This window comes from Thunnus albacares, chromosome 9 (genome assembly GCF_914725855.1).
Source record: "Thunnus albacares chromosome 9, fThuAlb1.1, whole genome shotgun sequence".
Classification (NCBI taxonomy): Eukaryota; Metazoa; Chordata; class Actinopteri; order Scombriformes; family Scombridae; genus Thunnus; species Thunnus albacares.
This window is the reverse complement of record NC_058114.1, coordinates 11,321,011-11,345,275: the sequence shown is the minus strand read 5'-3', so window position 1 is coordinate 11,345,275 and position 24,265 is coordinate 11,321,011. Positions and strand designations below refer to the sequence as shown.

Here is a 24,265-nt window from a genome sequence, read left to right as displayed (position 1 = left end):
CTCAATACCAAAGTCTAGAAAGCATCTCCACCCACACGATGTGTCAGTTATTAGTATTTCTCCTTTTCATCACAATCTTGTTTAAGGGTGACATTTTAACATCAAAATGTCTTTTTTTTGCCACAGCGTGAGCATGACTGCGGCAAGACATTTGCTAATTGCAGTCGCTCGCTCGCTCACTCAAGAACGCTGAGTGGACGATGTGTGAGAAAGCTGTGTCTGCCTGATTGCACTGAGACTCAATTTTTCCAGAAAGGAAACATGTCTCTTTTATATTGATGCAGTTTTTTACTCTGAGGAGGTTTTTATTTTAGTTTACTGGTCATGGTCTACCCCCATTTCCTCTTACCACTATTCAATAGTGATTTTTGTACTACACGGAGTTGCTGAGTATTACTTTGTTCAGCTTCTCTTGCTTTCATTTGTGATATCACACAAGGTTGGGTTATATAGTGAAAGATAACAATATGTTTGAAATTCTTTTACTGTATGCTTTTGTTGCAGAGAGACTTTGGTATCACTACTGAAGAGGAGAAGGGATCTTAATGTTTTTTTTATGCCTTTAATACACATTTTAAGCCATTTTGCACAAATTTACCATTTTGTTGTATCGAGCAGGAAATGAGCAGTGAACTGTTGGACCTGTTTAGCCCAAATGACCAGTAACAGCTCTATAAACATTTGACTTTTGTGTGTGCTTTCAAATACGTTACCTCCTCTCTTCATGCGGCCACCGCCGCTCTCTGGCCAGCGCTGCAGCTGTCTGCTGGGTCCAGGTCTGGAGGGTTTAGGTGGAGCACTGCTAGTATCTAGAAAAACACCACAGCAGTCAGAACTGAACTTAAGATACATAAGAGAGGAATTACATGATAAAGATAGACATTTGCTGGCAGGAAGCTGCTCAGTCATGAGGCTACGCTCTACCTGCAGAGCTGGAGGAGGGCTCCTGGCTGGTGGAGGGGAGGTTGGCCTTGTCAGACGGCTGGCTTGGCTCCTCCATATCACCCTGAGACACCCCGGCATCCACTGACACTTCTGAACTGGGCCTGGAGGAAACATACCAACACATAAAGTACATGCTATCTGAACAAATTATGTAATCACGCAGTTTCAAAATCACCTGTAAAAACATGAAAGCAAGAAAATCCCAAGAGGCATTTTTTATAGTTCACTTTTTATATATAAAGTTTCTTCATTTGATTCTGCTATTGATGTTAATGGTGGAAAAAGCAACACATTTAAAAGAAAAGGAAGAATTACATTTAAACTTGAACTTAAAACTACTGAACAGAAATACAGCATTCAGCAATAACACTGTAGTTCAAAGGGAGGGAGACGAGCACCGACTTTGACTAACAGAGGGGAGTGAGCCTCACCTATCAGTATCTGGCTCCAGGAAGACATCGTCTCTCTCCTCCCCTGTACTGGCTGCTCCTGGCACGACCAGGCTCGGTGTGGAGGTGCTCACCATGGGAACTGACTGGGAAGCGTGCTCCGCGGCGTCTGACTGAACCACCTCCGAGAAGACCGTTACTGGAAGAGAAGAAAACAAGATGCACTCATTGATGTTGTTGTAGCACCTGGTAGTCCTCTGAAATCTGAAAATCTCCTCCCAGCTCACTGCCAACTGTCAATGTTTATAAAGTGTGAACAGTGTTGAGTATTTTAATGAAAAGGCTGAACCAGACTGGATCTCTCCTTATCAGAACGATAGACATACCTGGCGCTGACACTTGTAGCGGTGTGGTGGGAACGCTGCGTCCACCAGAGTCCTCTTCATGAGATGCTAGGAACAGGGGGCTTTCATACATCCCAAGACCTGAAGACATTCACAAGAATTGATTTGAAGTTAAAAAAGAGAAGCTTAGAGAAACTTTAGAGAAACTGTAGAACATACGGTGGTGGTCTACCTCCTTGTGATGCAAGCTGTCCCAGGTCAGAGTGCGAGGAGGAGCTGGTCTGTGGCATGTCATCTGAAGCGCCAAACCGGAAGCGAGGGACACCAGCCACTTGTGGTGAACTGATAAATGAACAAAATACACTAAGAGTCATCCAGAGCCATAAGATAGCAGAATGATAGCAGGTCTAAGTATTACTGGATCTCTGTTTATAAAAATATACATTCAAGACAGCGATGCTATGAAAGTAAAATAAAACAAATAGACCATAAAGTAGAAATCTGTACGAAAATTTGAATGTAATTTGAAAGAAAATGACATTGTATGCTTTATTTGTGGCTCAAAATGTAAAAACATATACAATGAAACAAAAACATTAAAAGAAGCCATCAACAAAGTACTAGTGCTGTCACTTTTTATTCGAAATTTCATTTGAATGAGGGGAAAAATTAAATTTTTAAACTGTTATGACCTGTTTGAATTCAAAATGTACTGTCTATAAGAGCAAAAGACCATTTGAAGCAGTTTGTCTTGTGATCCAGCAAATTAAAATTCATTATCAGCTTGACACATTGCATGCTCTTTGACCTATCAGTAAACTAAGTTAATAAATAAAAATAGGATGACAGTAGTGAGCAAAGCCGTGCTGATTGAATAATCATGACACCCAAGCATCTGAGAAGCAGTGTGGAAGTACTTTGGGGGCAACATCATACTGTAGGCGGCAGATTTACCAACAAAGACAAGTGAGGCAGCAGAGGCGTCAAGTCACAGCAAATTGTATCTGACACATTACCGTATACGAGTTGTGTTCATATTGATTTGAATGGATTATTTGTTAGTTTGAATTTGTTCGTACTTGACTGTTTGAAAAAGTGGCAGCCCAACAAAGTACAGAAGTAAAATCACTTGATCTCTTAAATAAACCCCAGAAACCTAAAGTTACACTAAAAACAAAGCCAAAAATGATGTTAGGTCAGTATTATCTGCAGTGTTACCAATGATTTTATTACTAATAAATCTGAAATTTGTGTGTGTGTGAGAGACTTACTGGATGGCCTGGTCAAAACCATCAGAGCGGTGTGGTACAACCAGAGTTGGCGTGCTGGGAACCATCCTGTCATCATCATCAAAGAAGTGCTGCTGCAGACAGAGAGACGACAGAAAAGCGTTGGACGCAAACATGCGCAAACACAGGATTAAATATTTACACTAACATTTATATAATTAAGGTAAATACAGTATATTTTGGGATTTTCTCCAATTGTAGAGAGTGTTGACTTACAGCACTGCTGGGCATGCCAGGAGCAAGCTGAGGGACTCGACGAACAGGAATACACTGTGATATATAACAAAACTATTAAATATTGCTCTGTGCCACAAAAAATATTAAGTTATGTTCTTTCTTTTTTCATACTTTCATTATTGACGAATACAGATCAGTCACTCTATTCCTTCATACCTGAACCTGAGCAGGCGGTCCCAGTTCTGATGTCGGGGCGGGGTGAGTATTCAGGCGGGCAGGTAGCTGATGCGTTGGTCTCCGTGGTGACTGGGGCATGCGTGTACCAGAGCTTGTGATTGGTTGTTCTGTAGAGAAGACCTCCATCGCGCTGCCCTCGACTAAAACAGTAGCAGACGTGACCAAATTAACGGAAGGATCTATTTTCTTTGTGGTGAAATGAATAAACTGAATTACATTCCAGTATCTGAATGGTCTTCTAATAATGTGTCCCCAACCTGTTTACTGTACTCAAGATGCGTTTTACATTTAAGAGCTTCAGCAATAAAGCGCTACAGCATGAGCACAAGAACTTTCATGTGATTCATTTTCAAAGAAAAGCAACCATTATGTGCCCTTGTTAGAAATGACCTTTATTTTGGCTCACAGTTGGTCCACTCTTCCTTTCAGACAGACAACAACATATTACATCTTTCTCAGTCATCCTGAAGTCTCAGATAACTAAGTGGATGACGGGATAGTGTGTGAGCGCATGTGGAGAGTTTGAGGTGGATCTACGTATGTGCATTCGACATGCTTTCCTGGATCTTACAGCTGGGTGTCTGGGAATCTGCAGGCCTCTGGGTGGAGTCAGACGCCCCCAAACTCTCTTCTGTCTCCGTGCCCGGGTCTGTTACATCAGCCCCCTGAGAAAGGAAAGAACAAAAGGAAATAATAAAAGACGAGAGTCATAAGAGAAAAAGGAAAACCATGAGTAGAATTTCAAAATGTTAAAGAGGCCCAAAAGAAACAGGAAATAAGAAAAACAGGGAGAGTAAAGATGTGCAGTAAAGAAAATCAGCAGGGCAATACGGATGCCAAGATATACTGGCGGAGCACCACATACAGATTATGTTACATTTTCTCCCTGCATGGAACAAACATACTCTTTTTAAAAAGTTTAAAAATTCCAGTAAAAAAACACTTTTTCCATACATATTAGTTAAAAAAAGGTGAGAAACCTTTGTGAATCCAGCATTACCTGACAAACTTTATAGAAACACTAAATCAGGAAAAACATCAGTGATAACCAACAAAGACATGTTCTATATTTGATGTAAAATACTATTATTCAGAATATGGAAAATGCAGTTCCCAGCCAGAAGGCAGAAATAAGAGGTAAAAAAGAAGAAAACCATTATATCATTAAGCCACAATGAACACACTAAATAGAAATAAGGCAACCAAACATGTTTGGTTTAAATTTGAGGTTTTAGTTAAATTGTAAGACTAACCTCATAACTTGAGAATGTCAGCATCATTTAATAAGTGATAGTCTCATAAATATGTTCAATCATAAGCAAAATAGGACAGCAACTATTACATACTAATGATTATTCTCATTATCGATTAATCGGTTGATTATTTTATTAATTGATTAGTCATTTAGTCTATTAAATGTATAAAATGATAAAAAAAAAATGTTGATGCTTCCCAAACGCCAAGATGCAACCTAAAATATCTTCTTTTGTCCTGTCCAACAGTCCACAACCCAAAGATATTCACTGTCATACAAAAAAACAAACAAACAAACAAAACCCCCAGAAAATATTCACATTTAAGAAGCTGGAACCAGAGAATTTGTGCATTTTCCTCTTAAAAAAAAAAGACAATTATCAAAATAAATGGCGTTTAATTTTCTGTTGATCGACTATTTGATCAGTCGATTAAACGCTGTAGCTCTAAAACATTTCGATTTTCCACCCAAGTTTACAGGATAAATAAAATTCTAGAAAATTTAAAGTAAACCCTTAGAAGTGTAACAAAAACTATGTATTTTCCAGGGACAACCTCTCCGATGTGCCTAAACGTTCTTGTAGAAAAAGGTGACACAGACAGAGTTCTGTGTCAGAGTTCAGATTTTATTGCATGGTGTTAATCACCAGACACTGTGTCAGATGTTATGTGCCTTTTTCTTCTAACAACTGCCTTTAAAAAGTTGTAAAAATGTATTATTTAATGTCGAATCTACACACACACACATACACACACAAACACACACAAAAACACTGGGCGGTGGTTTGCAGACTCACCACATCAAACAACTTTCACACATGCAGATTACAAGTGAAAGACCGTTAAGTGTCCCTTTGCAGACACTGACTCATTCCACTGAACATGTAGAAAAAAGGTAAACAACTCGAGTCAACACATATGCGCCCACACCCACACACAGCTGGCACGCAGACAGAAAGTTACGACAGAGGGGTAAAAATGTGAGTGAGACCATGACACGAGACGTTGTGGAAAAACTGAGCGTGAGCTGGAAATGGGTGTGTAATTCTCTGACTGAAAGTGTGGGAAGGGTTAACTTATACTGGATATGATGGTTGCGTGGGTGTCGGAGCATAAAGCTGTGACGGAGCATGTCGTGTGTAATCGAACCTCCGTGTCGTCTCCCTCGTAAGCCTCGTTGCCGTCGCCGCTCCCTTCGTTACTGTCCTCCCCTTCTTCCCCCATCCCTCCGTCATCTTCCTCCTCGTCTTCTTCATCTTCCTCCTCCTCCTCTTCTTCCTCATCTTCCTCTTCCTCCTCCTCGTCGTAGTCCTACATTGAGCAGTGATCAAATTAGTTGGGAGGAAAACCGAGACAAATTTCCGCATTGATACATACTGTTTTTGAAAAAGTCTCTACCTGCTCTTCTTCCTCTTCATCCTCCTCTTCTTGGTCTTCCTCACTCTCTGTGTCCGTTACGATGATGATCACTTCTCGCTGCTGGTGGTCAGGGGTTTCACTTTGTGTCAAGGTAACCTCTTGGTCCATCGCGACAGACTGGGAGGCTGTGCCTTCGTCTCCATCCTCCAGTGTTGGAAACTCCTCCGTCTGCAGGGCGAAACAACGATCACCATGAATGATTTGCTTTCTACTCAACACTTTTGGTCAATAATTGATAAAGAACTAATATCATCCATAAAAAAAGCTGTGCTACATGTAGTACCAAAAAGTAATTACCAAATTAATTCTGCAACATTATTATTAACTACTCCTGCCTGTTACACTGTATTTACCAGACAGAATGATTTATAGCTCTAAGAGATTGCTTTATGGTACAAAACAAGTAATGGGCCATTATTCTTCCGTGAGACAAGTGATCAGCAAAATGCACGAAGGGAAAAAGAAAATTGCTTATTTGAAGATATAATCTTGGCCTTATTTGTGCTCTTTAATCATACCAAAGCATCTTAATGAGACACTTGGGAAGTTTTGTCTGCAAACAAAAAGAAGTTTATCACCTTAAAATAAAGAGATAATGGAAAATGTATTATTCATTTGTATTAGATCTGACCTGGCTGGCTTCTGCACCGTCTTGACTGTCCGTTGGCACCATTCCCTCCGCCTCAGCACTGTCCTCAGCCAGCACCTCCTCCTGAGGAAAACACAGGACACATTAAGAACTGTGCCGACAATTTTCAGATCATTAAAAAACAATAAAAACACCTATTAGGATTTGTTTGTAACCCTGCTCCTCACCTCTGGACCCACTCTCTGGATAATGCGCAGCTTCTTAGGTATAGGAGCCCTGGAGGTATCCTCCTGGGAGGCCTCTGTGTCAGTGACCATGGTGGTGCTTTCCTCTTCTTCACGAGGTCTTTTGGACATGGAAGAGGTTCCTGGTGTTGCTGAAACTGGAAATAAGGGATGGGTATTGTTTAGACTTTTCCCTAATAGTGATGTTATAATGATACTTTTAAACCATACTTGATAGCTGAAAGAGCCATGTGTGCCTGCACTCATGCTCGTTATTGTTTAATTTGTAGCAGTAAGTACAGGAAATTACTTGAACGCATGTTTCCCCCAATCTGTTTGATACACATCCAAAAATGAGCATTTGTATTCACTTGGCAATACAGCATGTTTTTCCTTCTAAAGATTTGCAAAATAGTAGCAGTAGTGTGTTAAATCCAACATTATATGTTCATTATAATAAGCAATCTATTTTGAGGTACTAAGGGTATTTTACTAACTAACTCTTTATTTCTTTAAATACTTGTGTACTGTACCTCTTTATCTCTCAAAATATGACATCATAATAAAATTGCATTGCTATTCCCCATAAACCTTTAGTCATCTCAACTTTAAAAGATATAGTTTCTCACCAGTCCCAAACACAGAGGAGGTGGAAGATGTTGACGGCCGTTCCACCTGCGAGCTGGGAGTCGCCTCGATTACCACAGGTGGTGGCTCCTGATTGGCCGGCTCTGCGTGGGTCACACTCTGTTGCTGCGTTGGCTGGACAAAAGCTGTGGCCTGCGTCTGGGTCTGCTGCACAGTCAGCATGGGGCTCGCTAAAGTGGTCTGGATGTTAGGGCTGGCGGAGCGCACCGAGCCGCTTGCACTACCATACACGGTCACATGCTCCACTGGTGGGCCGTCTGTAGACTGCATGGCTATAGAGGAAATACAGTCAGTAGAAAAGGGTTTCAGGTGATGAAGAGCAAATTAGAAATACTGTACCGTACCAAAAACTCTTCACTGAACCACGAGCAACATTATATAGCATCAAGATATATTTCAAGGAATCGTTCTTTGTCGACGTTGGAAGGGGGTTCAAGACTAAATCCTACATCTGGTCACTTGAGACTAATCTCTAGGGGTATTACTCTGTTGGCTGGTTTCCTACATTCATATCTGAAGCTTTGTTGTTAGACTTACCTTCCTGGGTCTCCACCTGTGTGGTGGGCATGACAGTAGCGGTGGGCGTCGGGGTGGGTACAGTAGCTGGGGTGATCATGGGCCTGATGCTTGCCCTTGGAGTTGGTTTGTTCCCGGGATTGACAGGTTGCTTGCTGGCTGTGGCCACTACAGGTGTTGGTTTAATGTTGGCAGTTGGAGGCTCAGAGCTGCTAGCGCTGAAAGAAACAAAGATCAGGGCTAAAATAATGACTCCACTAGGACTGAAGTACATTTTACAATAAGAAATATTTGAACAAGTAAAAACAACTGAAGGAAAAAGTAAGGTCTGTTCACTCCTTTGTACCCCTGTTGCACTGCATTAAATGTATATATGACAAGCAGCTTTTGCAGTTGTGTATCATACCTGCCCCTGTCAGCAGCTGGGGTAGTTTTCAGACTGATCTGTCTCTGTTCTGTGCTCCTCTGCTGCTCCTGGGTCTAAAAATCAGGACAGAGAGACAAAAGTCACAATACTGTAGTTCCACCCACACATACAACAATACCACTGGACATGCTTTTTTTAGACATGTCTCACATTCTTGTACCGCTTAGCACTACAATACTGTCAGCAAGTTGCAATTCTCTAATCTATCAAATTAACTCGTCAATTGTGTATCCAAGGCATCACCTGTGGAAGAGCAGTTGTCTCATATAATGACATGACACAGCATTAACTTTAAAAATGCTCTTTGGCTCTAGGAACAGAACCTGAAAAACTGAGGTAATTTTACAGTCCTGAAAACTTGATGTAATTTCTAGTTTATGGCAACTAATGACTAAGAAACTAATGACTCTACAAAAGTGCTAAAAGAACTTTGTTTATTTTCAGTTTGCTTCATGCTTGTCTCAGCAACCTGCATTAACACTTGACTGCATGTCTCCATGGGTTTTCAAATTTACTGAAAAAAGAGTAAAAAAAAATCTAAGAAAAATATTCATGCAATTACATGGTAAACAGTTTGTGTTTTGTTTAGATTAATGCATTTAGACAAAAATAGAAATAAGTTATTATTTAAAAAAAACAACTTCTTCTTCTCACCTTGCTAGGACCTGCCTCAGCTGGCTCGTCTCTTTGCTCTTGTCTCTCCTGCTGACCTCGCAGGTCTCTCAGTTCTCTCTCCTGTCGACTCAGACGGCCCTCATATTGGGACTTGAGAGCACTCACTCGCACCTCCAACTCCTCACGCTGCTGCTTTAGCTCCTCATTTTCCTTCTGCAACTGGTCTTTGGTGCCTGGGCATAAATTAGTTTGGTCTCAGATTCCAATAAAACATACAAGAAACACTAGAATAACCAGCAGATGGGGAGAAGAATCTAGAAGATAAGGACTGGTGGTAATGTAAGGAACACCCTCTCACCCATGAGCTGGCTGATCTTCTGCTTGGCATAAACGATGGCTTTCCTGGTCTTGTCCTCCTTGTCTGCCATCTGCTGTCTCAGTGTATCCTCCTGGGAAGCCTTATCCTGCAGCTCCTGCCTCAGCCTGGTCAGCTCTGACTGCAACCTGGATGACTGTTCCTGGGTGTTGCGCACCTCAGTCTCACGCTCTGAAACCACCTGAGGCAGGCCGGGAAGACAAACGAATGTTTATATGCAAATAAAAAAGGCAAGCATGCTTATTCAGTGGATGGGACATATTAATTAATGCTGTCTAGTTACTGCCTGTTTCAAGATTACTTTTGCAATGGCTTAAACTATGCAAGTTATATGATCTCTCAAGCTGATCACAGTGCAGTGCTCTGCCTCTCTGATAAGAGGCTGAGGGGAACATGAGCCCGACTACAGAGCGTACAGCCCAGTCAAAACTTTTAGCTCAAACCCGAGTGACTTGTGATGTCTAACCTTGTTTATGTTCTCCAGTTGTCCCTCCAGCTCTTTGGTCCTGGTTTCGGCCTGGCTCAGAGAATCTTTGAGGCTCTGTAGTTCCTGAACTGAGGCTTGACGAGCCTCCTCTTCTTGGGATGGACCTGCCGCGGCCTCAGCTACCATCTGGAGGACATACACCATGAAAGATTAATTATGCTTAAACCAGCACAACAATGGTGGAATTAGTCGACTGTTTCCAATGGATTGAAGCGTATAATACAACCATGCTCTTCTTTTCAAGCTCTGGATTAAAGACTAGGACAGCTAGACTAGGACAGCTCCTGAGCTCTCACCTTGTCATGCTCCACTTTTAGCTCATCATATTGAGTCTTGTAGCGGCGTCCAATCTTCTTGACCTGGGTGATTGTCCGCACCTTCTCCTGGAGCTCCTGGTTCTTGGTCTCAATATCCTTCTTTAGCGAATTTCTCTCATCAGTTGTCTTACTCATGTTGTCACGCAAGCTCTGTATCTGGCTTTGCAGGGATGTCGTTAGATTATTGGTCCTATAGAGAGAATGAAGAGATCAGGAAAATTCATGACGACGGGGCAGAAACATTGGGTAGAATTGAGGGACGAAGATGAATTATCACTACAATTACAGTCAAACAGATCACTCAGATTGCATGGAGAAACAGATTGGTCTGTAACATCCTGCAGTTACATCATTTATAATCCCTCACCTGGCCACCTCTGCTTTAAGTCTGTTGCTCTCCTCACTGAGCTGCTGAATACGTTTAAGGTGTGCCTCCTTCTCAGAATGCAGTCGCTTGTACTCTTCTGGATCTGAATCTTTCTGCTGGCTCACCAAATGCTAGAACAACAGGACAAAATGCTGTGAGTTAGTGGTGTGAACAGATAAAAACATTAGGAATAAAATAGTTGTATTATTTATCTTAACCCCCTTCCTATAAGCAGCTTTATTGGTTTACTTTCTAGTCTTTTCACTGACCTGGGTCCGAGCCTTCCAGCGCTTGATCTCTTCTTCCAGTATCTTCTTCTCCGCCTGCAGCATACCGCTCTTCTCACTCAGCTCGGAGTTAGCCTGCTGCAGTGGCATGATGTCTGACTCCAGTTTTTGCACCTGAAACACAAACAAGATGTACTGAAACCAAGTGGATTTGGAGGTTCACTGAAGCATACTGCCCAAAAACCAGATTGTAAAAGCAGGATAATAGAGGATTTGGATTGAAGTAGTTAAATGTGTACACGTATAGTTGTAGTACACTCTATTCTTGAAAGAAATGCAACTGTTACCTTAGCTTGGGTTTGCTGCAGTTCTTGCTCCATCTTGTCCTTCTCCTCTCTCAGCATCTTGTTTGTCTCCATCAGGATGCTCATAGTTTCTGTCTTCTTCATCAGTTCATCATGCTGAGCCAGAGTCTTTGCTGTCACCTGAGTCAGATGAGCATTGGGCTTATTGTCACATACAGTATTCTTAAGGTTGGAGTCCTCCTTGCCAGATTACAATTCTTTGTATTTATTATACAAAGAATGTATTTAGTATGTATTATTTGTATTTCAGAGAGTAAAATGTCTTTGAACTGACAAATAAAGGATAGAAATAGAGGATTTTACTATAAAGAAACAAAAACATCAATGAAAAGAGATTCTAAATCTTCCTATTTCCAATAATCTTGAGTTACTATTAAAGAAAATCCACAGAAGAGATTTTTCAGTGGACAAAAGTCAAACAAACACACAATGCAGCAATCTAACTTTGTTGCAGACAAGTAGTTGCTGTAAACAACATTATTGCTAATTGTGGGGTCATTGAGTATAAAAGCATACCTGCATCCTCTCCCTTGCGGCACTCAAGCTGTCCTGCACCTCCTTCAGCTCTCGTTCCAGGTGCTCCACCCTCAGACGGTAACGCAAACTCTCTCCTTGGGCAACCTCAAAACGAGACTCTGCAAGCTCCTTTTCCCGACGCACGAACCTGTAATAAGAGATCAGATAAGGATCTCAAAAACAGGGAATAGCAAGGGAGTACAGGAACAAGATGGATGGCTTTTCCAAAAATTACTATCATAGATTTTATATGTAGGACTCCTTAAATAAAAGAACGATTTGTTTTCATGTGTTATTTGATATATACATGAACATATGTTACCTGAGAATCTCTAGGACTTGGTCTTGAGATTTGCCTTCTTCAGTCAGAGAGATGTTCATGGGACTCTCACTTGCGGCACGCTGTAAATTGTCAGCCATCTTGCTACTCATTGTTTGGATCTGCTCATGCAGGAGGGCGTTCTGTGTCTGCAACTCCTCATGGCGGTTCTCTATCTTGGACATCTCCTCCTGTGAGATGAGGGAAAAAAAAAATTAAGATTAATGTGGACATTTTGTCAAATATTGATCTACAGGGATTAGAACAATACTTATAACAAATGCAAAGACTTAGAATGACAATAGAATGCAATCCAAAAGTTATTGCTAAATTTTTGAAACTACATATTAATAATATATACTCCAATCTGGTCATCACATATCCATCTATTTAATCAGCTCTACAACCAACCTTGAGGATCTTTTCCTGCTCCCCCCAGGAGACTCTGGCCTCCAGTAGCTCAGCTTGGACCCTCTGGGATCTTTCCTCCAGCTGGTGTCTGAGCTCCATGGCTTGCAGGGCCTGAGCCTTAGCAGCCTGCAGGGCCTCCACATCTGCTGCATGAAGCATCATCTCCCGCTCATACTTATCTTGTGCTTCAGCTGCCAGCTTAGCCTTGAGAATAAGGAAAAAAAAAAGATATATCATCTTTCCATAGAGGGCTAATTTCATTCTATATCATCATTTTAAAAGCATAAAAATGTCCACCAACTGCAGCTGTCACTTTTTGTTACTGGACAATATTAAATACTAGACATGACTACAGTGAGGAGCAGACTGGAATTTGCTCACTTTCTTTTTCACTGACTGATCCATCAAATCATCTGGTTTTACTAAATGTCAGACATGTAGAAATGGCTGTTTGTAATATAACTTGATGTTTCAAAACCTCTATAGATTTTAGAGGGTTTGTAATGAATCTCTACTCTGAAAAACATAACTAGTTGTTCTGAGGAATATAGTATGAAATTGAACTAGTACAATATTATGGGTATAAACATGGTCATGAGGAAATGTGGTGGCTTTTACAGAAAAGGTTTCTCTCATGAAGATAGGAAGCAAATGGGGATCGGTATCAGATTAGCTGATTTTACCAACAATAACTGGCAATCTTAGGAGCCCTAATTGGGAATTCCCAATAGGAAGAACTGATCATGATCACACTCTTCTGCAATTAATTTTCTAATAACTGCTTACCTGGTCCTGGCTGTCTTGTAGAGCCTGTTGCTGCTGGGCTTCAGCGACTGTCACTCGCAGTAGTGCTGCCTGGTGATCTGCCTGAGCACTGCTTAGACTCCTCCTTAAACCGTTTATCTAACAAACACACACACATACATACACACACACACACACGCGACAAAAAAGACAATTATCAACAGTTTTACTTGCTTGTATAATTGAGACCAAAACAATTCTCAGAAGATCAAATCTGGTGGGTCAATAAAATAGTGAACTGCTATTTTTTAAAAAGGAAAATGTATAGCAATACTTGGACTTAATTTGTGTAAAACATAATTTAATATTGTGGGATTTTGATTACCTGGTCCTCCAGAGAGACCAAGGCTCTCTGCTTTTGCTCCTGTAAGTCTTGTTTCTCTTTCTCTGCTTCCACAAGCTTCTCCTGCAGCCTGCTGTGCTGCTCCTCAGCCTCCTTCATACGGGCTTCAATGGAGGAGCGTGCCTGCTCCGTTACCTGCACGTTAAACATTTTGCAATTATGAAAATGTTACACAACAATTATCTTCTCCATGAATTTCTAAATATGCAATATTATCCAAAAGGTTTTCAAAGCTAAGCGTTCAGATATATGTGACTAATCAGCAAACATGTCTTTTTAAAACTTCAATGGAACTTTATTAACTTTATTAAATTGATTTTTGTACAATACATGTTTATAGTGTTTCAACAAGGCATCAAAGGCTACTCAGATAATAAAATAAAATAAGCCAAAATGTTAGCAGTTTGGCGCAAACTGATATTGGGCTATACAAATAAAATTGACTTGACTTGAGGCTGGAATATCTGACTCCCACATACTTTTTATGTGTGCAGGTAATTTTTTCATGATCTTTTTTGTGGTCAATTGATTTATGAGGGGAGGAACGCTGACAGTTTGGGTTTGTTTTATGATAGTGTCCCCCACCTGTTTCTCTTTATCCAGAGACTCCTCCAGGCTCTGAGCCATGGCTCTGTACTGCTCCATGCTGGAGGTGGCTGCCCTGAGGCTCTCTGCCAGCTCTTCTGCCCGGGTTTCAGCCAGACGTAGGCGGCCCTGCAGGTCCTCTCTGTCTTGATCTGAAGCTTGCAAGCCTGAAAGCAGGAAGAATCAGTGGCATGAGTGAGTCAGTCACATTTTAGAAAGGTACTATTAGTATTGGAATAATGTTAAGATGGATGAGGACTAATGAAAATACCATTACATAGTTAAGAGTCTGCTTAAAACCCACAACCATTTGAAAGATTATGGTTTAGACGCTGCGTTGACCTTTACTGGGTCTGGTTTCATATGAACTCATGGGTGCTGGTGAGAAAAATTTTTTTGACTGAAGTCTTTTCTAGTGGTGTCCAGGTTGTGCGGCAAAGCTGCACAATGACTAACGCCGAAGGCATGAAGTCACCTAGGAGGGTATGGGGGGGGGTCTAGGAGGTCCAGGGATATAAACTCAAAATCTCACTGTAAACAAATCAAATATCCCAGTAAAATAAATAATATAACTGACATCACAATACTGAGTGAAGTGTAGAACGAATGAAGAACACAGACATCAGTCAGTATCAGTCATTCATCCTGTCGTCTGTCCTCCTCCCTCTGATGCTGATGTGATTCACTGGGAGAGGCTGGTTTGTCTCAGCCAAGCTAAGTTTACAAGAATGTGCCAAGTTTTAAGTCGTGACAAACTAAGCTAAACGGTTAGACTACATACAGACGGCTTTCGTTTTAGCTATTAGCTGAGCTAGTGCGCTGTGGTTGTGTACAACATAGCGGTGGTGGATGAGAGACTGCGGAAAAAGCAGCTTGAAATATCACTTTTTTACATGTTCATGCTTGTTGAACAGGTGTATTGGTAAAGTATTGAATTTTTACTCGCGAAGGTTTTGTTGCACTTACAGCAACAAGTGTGATTGTTGTCAACTTGAGTAATCTTCACTTCACCTGTGCTCTGCTGTTTGCTGACTTCGCTCCGTCTGTGGGTGCTTGTGTGTATGTGTGTGTTTGTTTGTTTGTGTGTGTATGTGGAGGAGCTCAGCATCAACAGAGAGCAGAGAGCATAATTTATGGACGTCTGAATTCCTCAGTGCATACTGAGTGTGTTGTGCTGTTGTCCTATGTACTTGTGCCTGTATGTGTGTGTGTTTGTGCTAACCTCTGATGATGGGTGTGGAGGGGACACTCAGGGCGAGGCGTGCTTCGCTGCTGCCTTGCTGCAGCCTGTGGGTGGTGAGCTCCAACTCGGCAGTATTCAGCAGCTCCTTGGTCTTCTGGTGTAAAGCCACCTGTGTCTCCAGCTGCCTCTTTGCTTCCATCAATTGGATCTGTACACGAGAAAAGAGTGAAATTAAGACACATTCTATGTTCTTTCTGTCTGCTGATCAATGATCTGGTGATCAAAATGAGCTCATGCAGCCTTTTGAGAAAAAAACAAAAAAGATAACTACAACTGAAAAGGCACCTTCTACAAGATCACATGACCTATGTTTCATATGGCTGGCCCTAAAAATCCCTAAACCCTTAACCTTAAATCAGTGAGGCAAAACAACATTTGATGGTCCATAAAGTCAAATTTAAGTGGACTATCTTGTACACTTGCAGAAAACACACCAACAGTTAAAATTTATGCTTACTTCCTGGTTTCTACTGAGCAGGTGGCGCTGTTCCACCTCGTGCTCCAGCCTCTTCTGTAGCTGGGAGATCTCTCGTTCCTGTTTCTCCAGCTGGCTGTTGAGGCGCTGACGTGTATCAGTCTCTGAACGCTCAAGAGTGGCCTGAAAAACATACAACAGTTAACATTCTGAACAATGTTTATTTTGGTGCGTGACACCGAGTGAGAAATGACACACTTCAAGATTACCTGAATGGCCTGCAGGTTGGTCAGCAGCAGGTTCTGGCTCTGCTGTTGGCTTTGGATTGTCTCTTTCTCTTGATTTAACCTGGACTCAACCAGCTTCAGCATGTCTCTCTCCTTACGCAGGCTCTCAGCACGGCCCTAAGAGGCAGGAGGAGATAAGTCCAGATGTGTCAGTGACCCCGCAAGCCGGGACAAATGAAGAGTCAAAGACCGGTGTGATTTTCCTCAGTGATTAAAGAAATGCAAAGAAAACACACTCAGGCACAAACATTGCCATGGAAAAAGTAAAAGGATAATGAAACAAAGACAAACCTCAGCCATAGTGAGTTTCTCCTTTGCAGCTCTCAGATCTTCATTTAAAGTGTGGATAGTTTGCTCATGCTTCTGTGTGGACGCGGCCATCTTCTGTCCTTTCTCTCTGAGGGAGGCAATCTCTTTCCTGTAGCCCTCAACATTGTCCTGCAGCATCTCATACCTGACATCATTGAAACATGTCATTTTTCTAGTAGTCTATGTGCTCTCCTTATGTGACAAACAACAGACTTCTGTTCCTGCTCATGTAAATGTATTTCAAACTCACCTCTTGGAAGCAAACTCTAGCTGTGTGGATATCTTTGCATTCTGGGAGCGGAGGTCAGAAAGCTGCTCCTGGAGCTTCTCACTCTGCTCAGTCAGTCCCTTGTCACTCTCCACACGCTCCTTCTTATAGGTAGTGAACACCTCCTGCAACTGCAGATGTAACCAGACATTCTTATTTCCTATGGCTGTTATTGTAATACAAATTTCACATAAAAACAAACAAGTTTGATGGGGGATAATGGACACGTTACTCAACCACAGAATCAAATTTTTCTGGTGCGTTTTTTTGAAGTACCAAATAAAGTTTCCTTTTCAGTTTAGTTTCTCCATCACTCTCTTTTTATAGACTAACTGATTGAAGAGTGACAAAAATGTTGATTGAACAACTTAAATTTTCATCCTTAACAGAGAGAAGTGTCCCTTTCATATCCAAAGCAAAATCCGGTCAAAATTTCATTCAACTGTCCATGAATGCAGGTCCATATGAAAGTTACATAAATGAATCACAGGTGTGTAATTAGTCAGTCTTTAAATGTAAATGTTTATGAGTTTGGGCCTGCAGTTAAGACTGAATTCATTCCGCTTTTTTGCATTACCTGTTTTCAGAAGCAAAAAGATGCAAGAATCCTAACAGTAAACGATGTGACAGATTCTTCCAGTGTAGGCACATTTCCATCTAGTGGCCACATAATAAAATTACCAAAGCTCATCACTTGCAGTGGGTAACACTCCAAATACTGATCCAGAAATGGCCGCACTATTTTTCAAGTAATATACAGAAATCGGGAAAGTCGAAGCCATGAGAGTACTTTAATCAGGTAATACTTCATAATCAGACCTGGAACTACAAGAATCAGAGACAGATTTATTTATTTCCATGGAACACATGTCGGGCGCTGCTCAAACATGCACCATGCAACAGGTCTACAGGCTGTATTGAGCTCCTAAATAAATGTAACTGTTACAATGTGGAGATGAACAAACCATCTGTAAATCGCTGAGCTTTGAAAGACGGATGCAACAACAATAAAATGCAAATATACTCTTTACTTTGGCAAACGTGGCGCTCACCTGTCGCAAAGCTGCCTTGGCTTCCAATGCTTCAGCAGACTCTGTTGCCATGGAGACGAGTGCAGTGGGTGTTCCTGTGGTGGGAGTGGCTGCGGGTGAACGCCGGGGGGTGGAGGTCAGGGAGAACTCCTCAGGTGGTGTACCTTAAGTCAAAAACACTTAGAAATTCAGCCACATAGACAAATCGTAACAATGTATAAGTTTACTGTGGTGACAAAAAGAAAAACACTGAGATCTGACTGAGAATTAACTACTTTAAATTGTAGTAAATGGTATATGTGTGTACAGGAAGCCCTGTCACCTGTCAATTGTATATGACTTATCTCTTGTGTGTGTTACCTTGCTGAGGGAAGCTGACTCCTGTTGCCTGGGCCAGCAGCACACGGTACATGTCTCTCTGCCTCACGATGGACTCAGTCATCTTTATCTGCTGGCTGCGTTGCTCCTTCAGGGACTCGAGCTCAACCTGGGCCTTCTCCAAACTCTGCTCCAGCTCACCGCGCCTGTGATAGTTCACACTGATTAGCCCATCTGACATTTCGTCATACCACACACATACAGGAACACATTGTTTACTTGCATATTCAACTATCTCAACTAAGTGCTACTGCATAGTTCTAAAAAAATGCTGAAACACAAGCAGAAATGAAGTACCAGAGTGAAATGGACTGAGATTAAATAGACTATAAATTACCTGAATTCTACTTAAATTAAATGCCAAAAAACAATACATTTGAAAATAACTGAAAAATATTATCATAGGGATAGAAAAACCATAACATTTTAAATGAAAAACATTCAGAAATTCATTTTTATATTCACTGTAAGAGCAACTATATTGTTTGAATGAACCTAGCAGTCAAGCACAGGTTGATTTCTTAGGTTATTTATAATTTTTAAGTATGGATTTATGAATGTATAATGTACGTACTAGAATTATTAAACTGATGAGTTGAAATTGTGAGTTTGACACAGTTTTTTGGGCATTTGTTGCTTGGCTCTCATGTTCTTTAGCAGATTTAAAAAAAAAAACAAACAAAAAAAACCCCCCAAAACCTAGATGTGTTGTTGCCAATCACTGACTTTGGCTGGCAATACATCAAGAAACACACAGAACACACACAAAAAAACCCAGCACACATTCTAACATACTTAGTGCCAGTGGTCTCGTACTCTTCTTTCTCTTGGGCATCGCTGAGGTCCCTGAGGGCCACCAGAAGACGCTGGTTCTGCTTCTGTAGCTCTTCCACACTGCGGAAGGTTACCAGGTGTTGACTGATCACCTCTGATGTGCTGCTGACATCAGCAGAGCTGACCTCCTCCTCATGAACCACATGGTTTCCACGAGCCTCTTCCAGCTCAATAAGGAGCACACGCACCTAGTAGGAAAGGCAAAGGATGACTTTGAAAGTAAACATTTATAGAAACCTATTTATAGGTTTCATTTTCTGAGAATAATTATTATTATCCTTTAAGATGGGAGACGAGAGTGAACTCACCTGCTGAGCCATGTCTGAGAGCTGCAGTTCACACCTCTGGTTGTCCCTTTCCAGGACAGAGGAGCGCTTGTTGGCCTCATCAGCCTCCTTCTGCAGGCGGTGCACCTCCTGAAACACACAAGAATTCATCAGTGCTGACTTTAAATGCAGAAGGTATGATATAATACAGAATGTATATAACCATCTTCAAAACAAACAAATTATCAGTTATTATTATCAGTATTACCCAATGCAATTTCATAGAAAATCCCATCCTACTGAACATGCATGCAACTTGTCTACAACACAAACCTTAACAGCCTGCTCCAGTTTGGTGGAAAGACTGGCCACTGACTTCTGCATGCGCTCATGCTCGTCCCTCTGCCGTTTGAGGATGGGGGCTTTTGCTTCCACTTCCTGCACTATATCATCAAGGTACTTGTTGACCCGCTTGTTCTCCAGGCGCTCCAGCTGCAACTGCTCCTGGCTCTCCACATAAGCAGTATACAACTGGCCAAAAATAAATAAATACAACTGACATCTCATGTCTAAATAACACAAGAAAACCAACAACAACCAGACTAAAAAACAATCAAATTAGTCCCTTAATGGTGGACTGAAAATGTCATTGTCCAACAGCTGAACCATAAGATGGTCTATAGATGGCGTTACATCATGTGATACAGGAAATCCATTTTTGTCAGTCCATTGGAGCTCATCAACAGCAAACTCATTTATACAAGCCAAGTAAGAGCATTTACAATAAAGTCTGCAGTTTGGGTGTTGATATTTAGTTACACATACCTCGGTCAGCTTCATTCCGGGTTTTATCTTGGATACAGCAGCTGCTGTTGGAGACATTGTTGTCATTTGCTCCTCTGTGAGCAAAGATGTTGTGCCAACAGGGCCTAGACATACAAAAAGGAGAACACAGATCATAAGTCATTGTTATTTAAAAAAAATCCCAAAACAATACAATCCCTACACGTCAACTTCATGGAATTTGTATGTCCTCAATGTAAACCTGTGTTACAAAGACACGGACAGGACTAAATTCAGCCCAACTGACCTCTAAGTTTAGAATTAGACAGCAGCTCATTGGCGTTGTCCAGTTCTTTCTCGAGCCCCTGGATCCTCTCCTTTAGCTCAGCAACAGCGTTGTCTGTGGCACCATTCATCTCCTGCAACTTCCCCTCAAGGGCCTTGTTGGCTGCAGCGACAGGAAGAAACTCATTTAGCAATTAAGTCATAAACCTAATCAAACACAATTAAGCATGGTCAGACTCTCTCCTTCTAGAAAGAGGACAATTGTTACATAATGGGAAAGGCTGTTATGGTCATTCTGTGGTAGCCTCTCACCTTCTCCAGCATCTTTGAGCAGCTTATTCAGCTCCTCCACTGCACGACTCAGCTCTTCACTTTTCGCCTCAGAATCTGCTGCTGCTCCCTGCCGCCACAACGAAAGGGTTAATGTTGGCATCTATTATATCTTTACTGCAAAAAACATAATATCTTATCTAATCAAATAAGCCAAAGGTTCAAGGTATGCTTGCATATTCCAAAACTGTGAAACAGTGACACTCTGTGGACTAAAAATGAAATTTGAAATGTGAACTGGGAGTAAATGTTTTGTTGGTATAAAAACACAGGACTATTTAGGTTTGCTCTAACACGGGAACAAACCTTGTATAAGTTGGAAAGCTTGATGTTGGCATTCAGCTCATTTCTGAACTTTTCTTCCATGGTGGCTTGCTGCTCCTTGGCCTAAAAAAGAGTAAACATCCAGACATTCACTTCACTTATTAAATTTTACACTCAGTGTTACAATAATTGTAATTGTGTTGCAGAATACACATGACAAATTGTAATTATTATCTGACTTAAAACAAGACAAACTGGAAACTTAAGGGAGGCCGCAAGAAAACAGCACACACACATACTTCTCTCAGTTTGCTGATCATGTCCTCATTCTGTGTCTGAAGGTTCTCATTTGAAGTCTTCAAACTGCCCACTTGGTCTTGGAGTCTGGTCAACTGGAAATCACACAAAAAAAAACATAATTAAGTGTTGACCATGACATGTGATGACAGTCATTCAAAAAATGCTTAGATTAAGTGAAGACATAGAGAATCTGCCAATAGCCAAGTTTCAATGAGCACTAGGCTGAATGTGACTGGTTATGAAGTAAACTGCAAAGTACCTCCAGACACCATCTTTATTAAGGTGCAAAGCTACTAGTCTACTAGTTTGTGTATCACAGCCAGCTCTACAAAATGTGATGCAGTTTGACAAACTTAATTATTCTTATCATCATTATCACTGTAAGATGAATATATAAATTTATACTTTATATATTCTATGATATATATAAAAAGCATCTGCTAAAATGAAACTGTACATATGAAGTAAAGCAAAGAAACATGCCTCATCTTCTTTGTTCTCCAGGTTGCATTTCAGTTCCAGGATCTCGTTACCCTTCTGTCGGGACAGGGACAACAGTTCCTCACTCTTGGCCTTCAACTCCTCATTCAGCCAAGATGTTTGGCCATTCAGCAGCTCCTTCTCTTGTTCCATACGCTTCTCCTTGTACTGGAACGGCAAACCACCAAAAAGTCATTCAGTAATTTGTTTATAAGTGTATACATGTATACTACAAGGTACTAACTGTTCACAAAGTCACTTCCTCTGTAAACAGATCTGATGTTAATATATTCAAATCACTATGAAAAGAACAGCATGGCTCACTTTAATGTTGACTTCGGCCGCTTCAAGCTCATCCAACTTCATCTGCAGAGCCATTTTAGAGGTGTTGACTTCCACCAACTTATCATTAAGTTGCCTCAAGTCATCTTGTGGGACAGCAGAAAAAAGAATATATTACTATGTCAATACAAAACGTTTTAAGAAATGTCTCCAGACTTATAAATCTGTACATACCATTTAAATGCTCCACTTCCAAGGATCTCCTCTCCAGTGTTCGCATAAGTTCTCGCTTTTCTCCCTCCAGTTCCTCTTTGGCTTTTGAGAGCAGAGTCTATAGACATATGTCTCAATATTAATCACAGTGATTGCTGGGCATGGCTTACAAATAAAGTTATACTTGTACTGACTATATCTGTAGTTTTAGTGGTCATCAATTTCCCCATCAGTCAGCTCAATTAAAAAGGTATGGTCACATTTCACTTCTGCACAGCAAATATTTGCTTGATCCTTTATTCCATTCAATCAGGAGCCCGTGTGACGGACAAACAGGGCTGCAACTAACAGTGAATTTCATTATGGATTAATCTGCTGTTTTTTTCTTGCTTATTGTATTAATTTCCTAGATTATAAAATGTTAAAAAAAGTAGTGAAAATATTTTTTTATTTTCCCATTTACAATTTCTCCAAGCCCATAGTGATGTCTTCGTCTGATCAACAGACCAAAACCTAATTATATTCACTTTATTGTCATATAAGACGGAGCTGCAAATCCTTACATTTGTGAAGCTGAAACTGAAAAACACTTTTTTATTCTTGTTTGAAAAATGACTGCAATAATTATCAAAATAGTTGCTGATTAATATTCTGCTGATTGACTGATTGTTTAATTCACTAATTGTTGCAGCTCTACTGACAACTTCAAGCACGTGTTTCCTGTTTACTAGCCTATTTAAACACTGAGTTGAATATGCTTATTCATCTGACATTTCTCAAGATATTGATCTCCATAAAGTATGTCCATAAATAATTCTACGAAAGAAATGCAAGGAAAATACATCTCTTATATTAAAATATTTCTGTAACTATGTTGTAGATCATAAAATGTAATATGCAGCAGCACACAGGAAAATAGATGACACTGTTTTCAAAAATAGAATAGATGTTTCACAAATCTGAAACTGTTTTAATGACTCTCTAGAGTCTCCTTGTTAATGTGGTCTAAATTTGACAAGTCTTAGTATAGTGGGTTGACCTGATCTAATGTGGTCTGCATTCTCGGTTTTTATAAGCAAAATAAAGGTTTCTCTAATCTGAAAGTGGGTTTAAACAACGTCAAGGCTTTTGGTACAAGATCTAACACTTTTTCCACAAGTTTAAGTGGCGCAAAAACGGAGAATCAGACGCTAAATATCATTATTTACGTTTCCCTTTGACCCCGAATCGGAAGCTAACAAAACAGATAAAAGAGTGAAAGAAATAATTAAGCAATACACAACACATAAACAAAGCATATTTTGTTAGCCATACCTGCTCTGATGACAACTTGTCTTGGACATTTTCGTATTCCTTGTTCTTCTCACGCACACCTTTGAGTTCATCCTCTAAAAAAAAGAACAAATCATACTGTTATTAGCTAAGAGAAACTAAGTCAAGGTAATAATGTGTGTAAGCAATATTAAAAAGTTCATTATTACCGAGCTTGGTGAACTCTTCTTTGAGTTTAAGGTGTTCTTGAGTCTGGGACAAAAAATCTTCCTGACACTGAGCAAGCTGTTTCACTTTCTCAAAGAAGTGTTGCTCTGTAAGAAGAGAAATATCATCACAAACAAACAAAAACGTCAGAAAATGTCACCGTGTTTACGTTAAGGTTAGCTAAGTAGGTGAGCTAAAGTTAGCATCAGTTAGCATCACATTTTGGTTAATTACAATCTTAGAATTTATCGAGTACAACTTCTCAAAGCCGTTGATAGACTTATTAAACAACCTACAATTCAAAGTTCATATGTTAGTAACGTCCAAAGCAAAATGATTCACTTTAACTTTGCTATGTTCTTCAACGTGCGTGACGTTACATGGTGAGCAAAGCCAAACACTTTAGCACTCTTAGCTAGCAAAATAACAAGCGATATCTTACCGTTGTCAACCCTAAATTGTTCCTGTTGTGCTTTCAAAGAATCGATTTCATATTGCTGATCCGACAGAATCTTCTCGAGTTTGTTTTGAATTGTTTTTGGTAGCTTAGATATCTCTGAGCCCTCAAACTCTTGCAGCAGCAGTGCCGCCATTTTTCCCGAGAGCACCACGAGCCTGCGCAGTTTGC

At 40.6% G+C, this 24,265-nt stretch overlaps 1 protein-coding gene across 2 annotated transcripts in view; it reads right to left on the bottom strand.

Moving 5' to 3' along the window:
* The window catches only part of tprb (translocated promoter region b, nuclear basket protein), a 25,146-nt gene extending 881 nt beyond the window's left edge, over positions 1 to 24,265 (bottom strand). The window contains exons 1-50 of one of the 2 annotated variants that reach the window (XM_044362355.1): positions 24,080 to 24,265; positions 23,640 to 23,744; positions 23,473 to 23,546; positions 22,180 to 22,276; positions 21,988 to 22,091; positions 21,667 to 21,831; positions 21,183 to 21,275; positions 20,926 to 21,006; positions 20,602 to 20,689; positions 20,312 to 20,452; positions 20,047 to 20,150; positions 19,555 to 19,752; positions 19,264 to 19,371; positions 18,917 to 19,143; positions 18,104 to 18,267; positions 17,765 to 17,907; positions 16,695 to 16,843; positions 16,427 to 16,589; positions 16,118 to 16,252; positions 15,891 to 16,031; positions 15,413 to 15,581; positions 14,191 to 14,357; positions 13,588 to 13,740; positions 13,245 to 13,361; positions 12,459 to 12,662; positions 12,051 to 12,238; positions 11,729 to 11,876; positions 11,195 to 11,332; positions 10,890 to 11,021; positions 10,621 to 10,751; positions 10,233 to 10,443; positions 9,916 to 10,062; positions 9,432 to 9,630; positions 9,113 to 9,306; positions 8,438 to 8,511; positions 8,053 to 8,249; positions 7,497 to 7,787; positions 6,871 to 7,025; positions 6,686 to 6,766; positions 6,034 to 6,222; positions 5,785 to 5,946; positions 3,953 to 4,046; positions 3,361 to 3,521; positions 3,184 to 3,237; positions 2,950 to 3,041; positions 1,911 to 2,020; positions 1,721 to 1,819; positions 1,377 to 1,533; positions 925 to 1,046; positions 714 to 809 (exon numbers count right to left, since the gene is read on the bottom strand). In XM_044362355.1, the coding sequence (XP_044218290.1) occupies positions 714 to 809; positions 925 to 1,046; positions 1,377 to 1,533; positions 1,721 to 1,819; positions 1,911 to 2,020; positions 2,950 to 3,041; positions 3,184 to 3,237; positions 3,361 to 3,521; positions 3,953 to 4,046; positions 5,785 to 5,946; positions 6,034 to 6,222; positions 6,686 to 6,766; positions 6,871 to 7,025; positions 7,497 to 7,787; positions 8,053 to 8,249; positions 8,438 to 8,511; positions 9,113 to 9,306; positions 9,432 to 9,630; positions 9,916 to 10,062; positions 10,233 to 10,443; positions 10,621 to 10,751; positions 10,890 to 11,021; positions 11,195 to 11,332; positions 11,729 to 11,876; positions 12,051 to 12,238; positions 12,459 to 12,662; positions 13,245 to 13,361; positions 13,588 to 13,740; positions 14,191 to 14,357; positions 15,413 to 15,581; positions 15,891 to 16,031; positions 16,118 to 16,252; positions 16,427 to 16,589; positions 16,695 to 16,843; positions 17,765 to 17,907; positions 18,104 to 18,267; positions 18,917 to 19,143; positions 19,264 to 19,371; positions 19,555 to 19,752; positions 20,047 to 20,150; positions 20,312 to 20,452; positions 20,602 to 20,689; positions 20,926 to 21,006; positions 21,183 to 21,275; positions 21,667 to 21,831; positions 21,988 to 22,091; positions 22,180 to 22,276; positions 23,473 to 23,546; positions 23,640 to 23,744; positions 24,080 to 24,230 (7,063 nt within the window). In that variant the 5' untranslated portion in view covers positions 24,231 to 24,265. The remainder of the gene's footprint in view (positions 1 to 713; positions 810 to 924; positions 1,047 to 1,376; positions 1,534 to 1,720; positions 1,820 to 1,910; positions 2,021 to 2,949; positions 3,042 to 3,183; positions 3,238 to 3,360; positions 3,522 to 3,952; positions 4,047 to 5,784; positions 5,947 to 6,033; positions 6,223 to 6,685; positions 6,767 to 6,870; positions 7,026 to 7,496; positions 7,788 to 8,052; positions 8,250 to 8,437; positions 8,512 to 9,112; positions 9,307 to 9,431; positions 9,631 to 9,915; positions 10,063 to 10,232; positions 10,444 to 10,620; positions 10,752 to 10,889; positions 11,022 to 11,194; positions 11,333 to 11,728; positions 11,877 to 12,050; positions 12,239 to 12,458; positions 12,663 to 13,244; positions 13,362 to 13,587; positions 13,741 to 14,190; positions 14,358 to 15,412; positions 15,582 to 15,890; positions 16,032 to 16,117; positions 16,253 to 16,426; positions 16,590 to 16,694; positions 16,844 to 17,764; positions 17,908 to 18,103; positions 18,268 to 18,916; positions 19,144 to 19,263; positions 19,372 to 19,554; positions 19,753 to 20,046; positions 20,151 to 20,311; positions 20,453 to 20,601; positions 20,690 to 20,925; positions 21,007 to 21,182; positions 21,276 to 21,666; positions 21,832 to 21,987; positions 22,092 to 22,179; positions 22,277 to 23,472; positions 23,547 to 23,639; positions 23,745 to 24,079) is intronic. The other variant, XM_044362356.1, reaches the window with a different exon arrangement.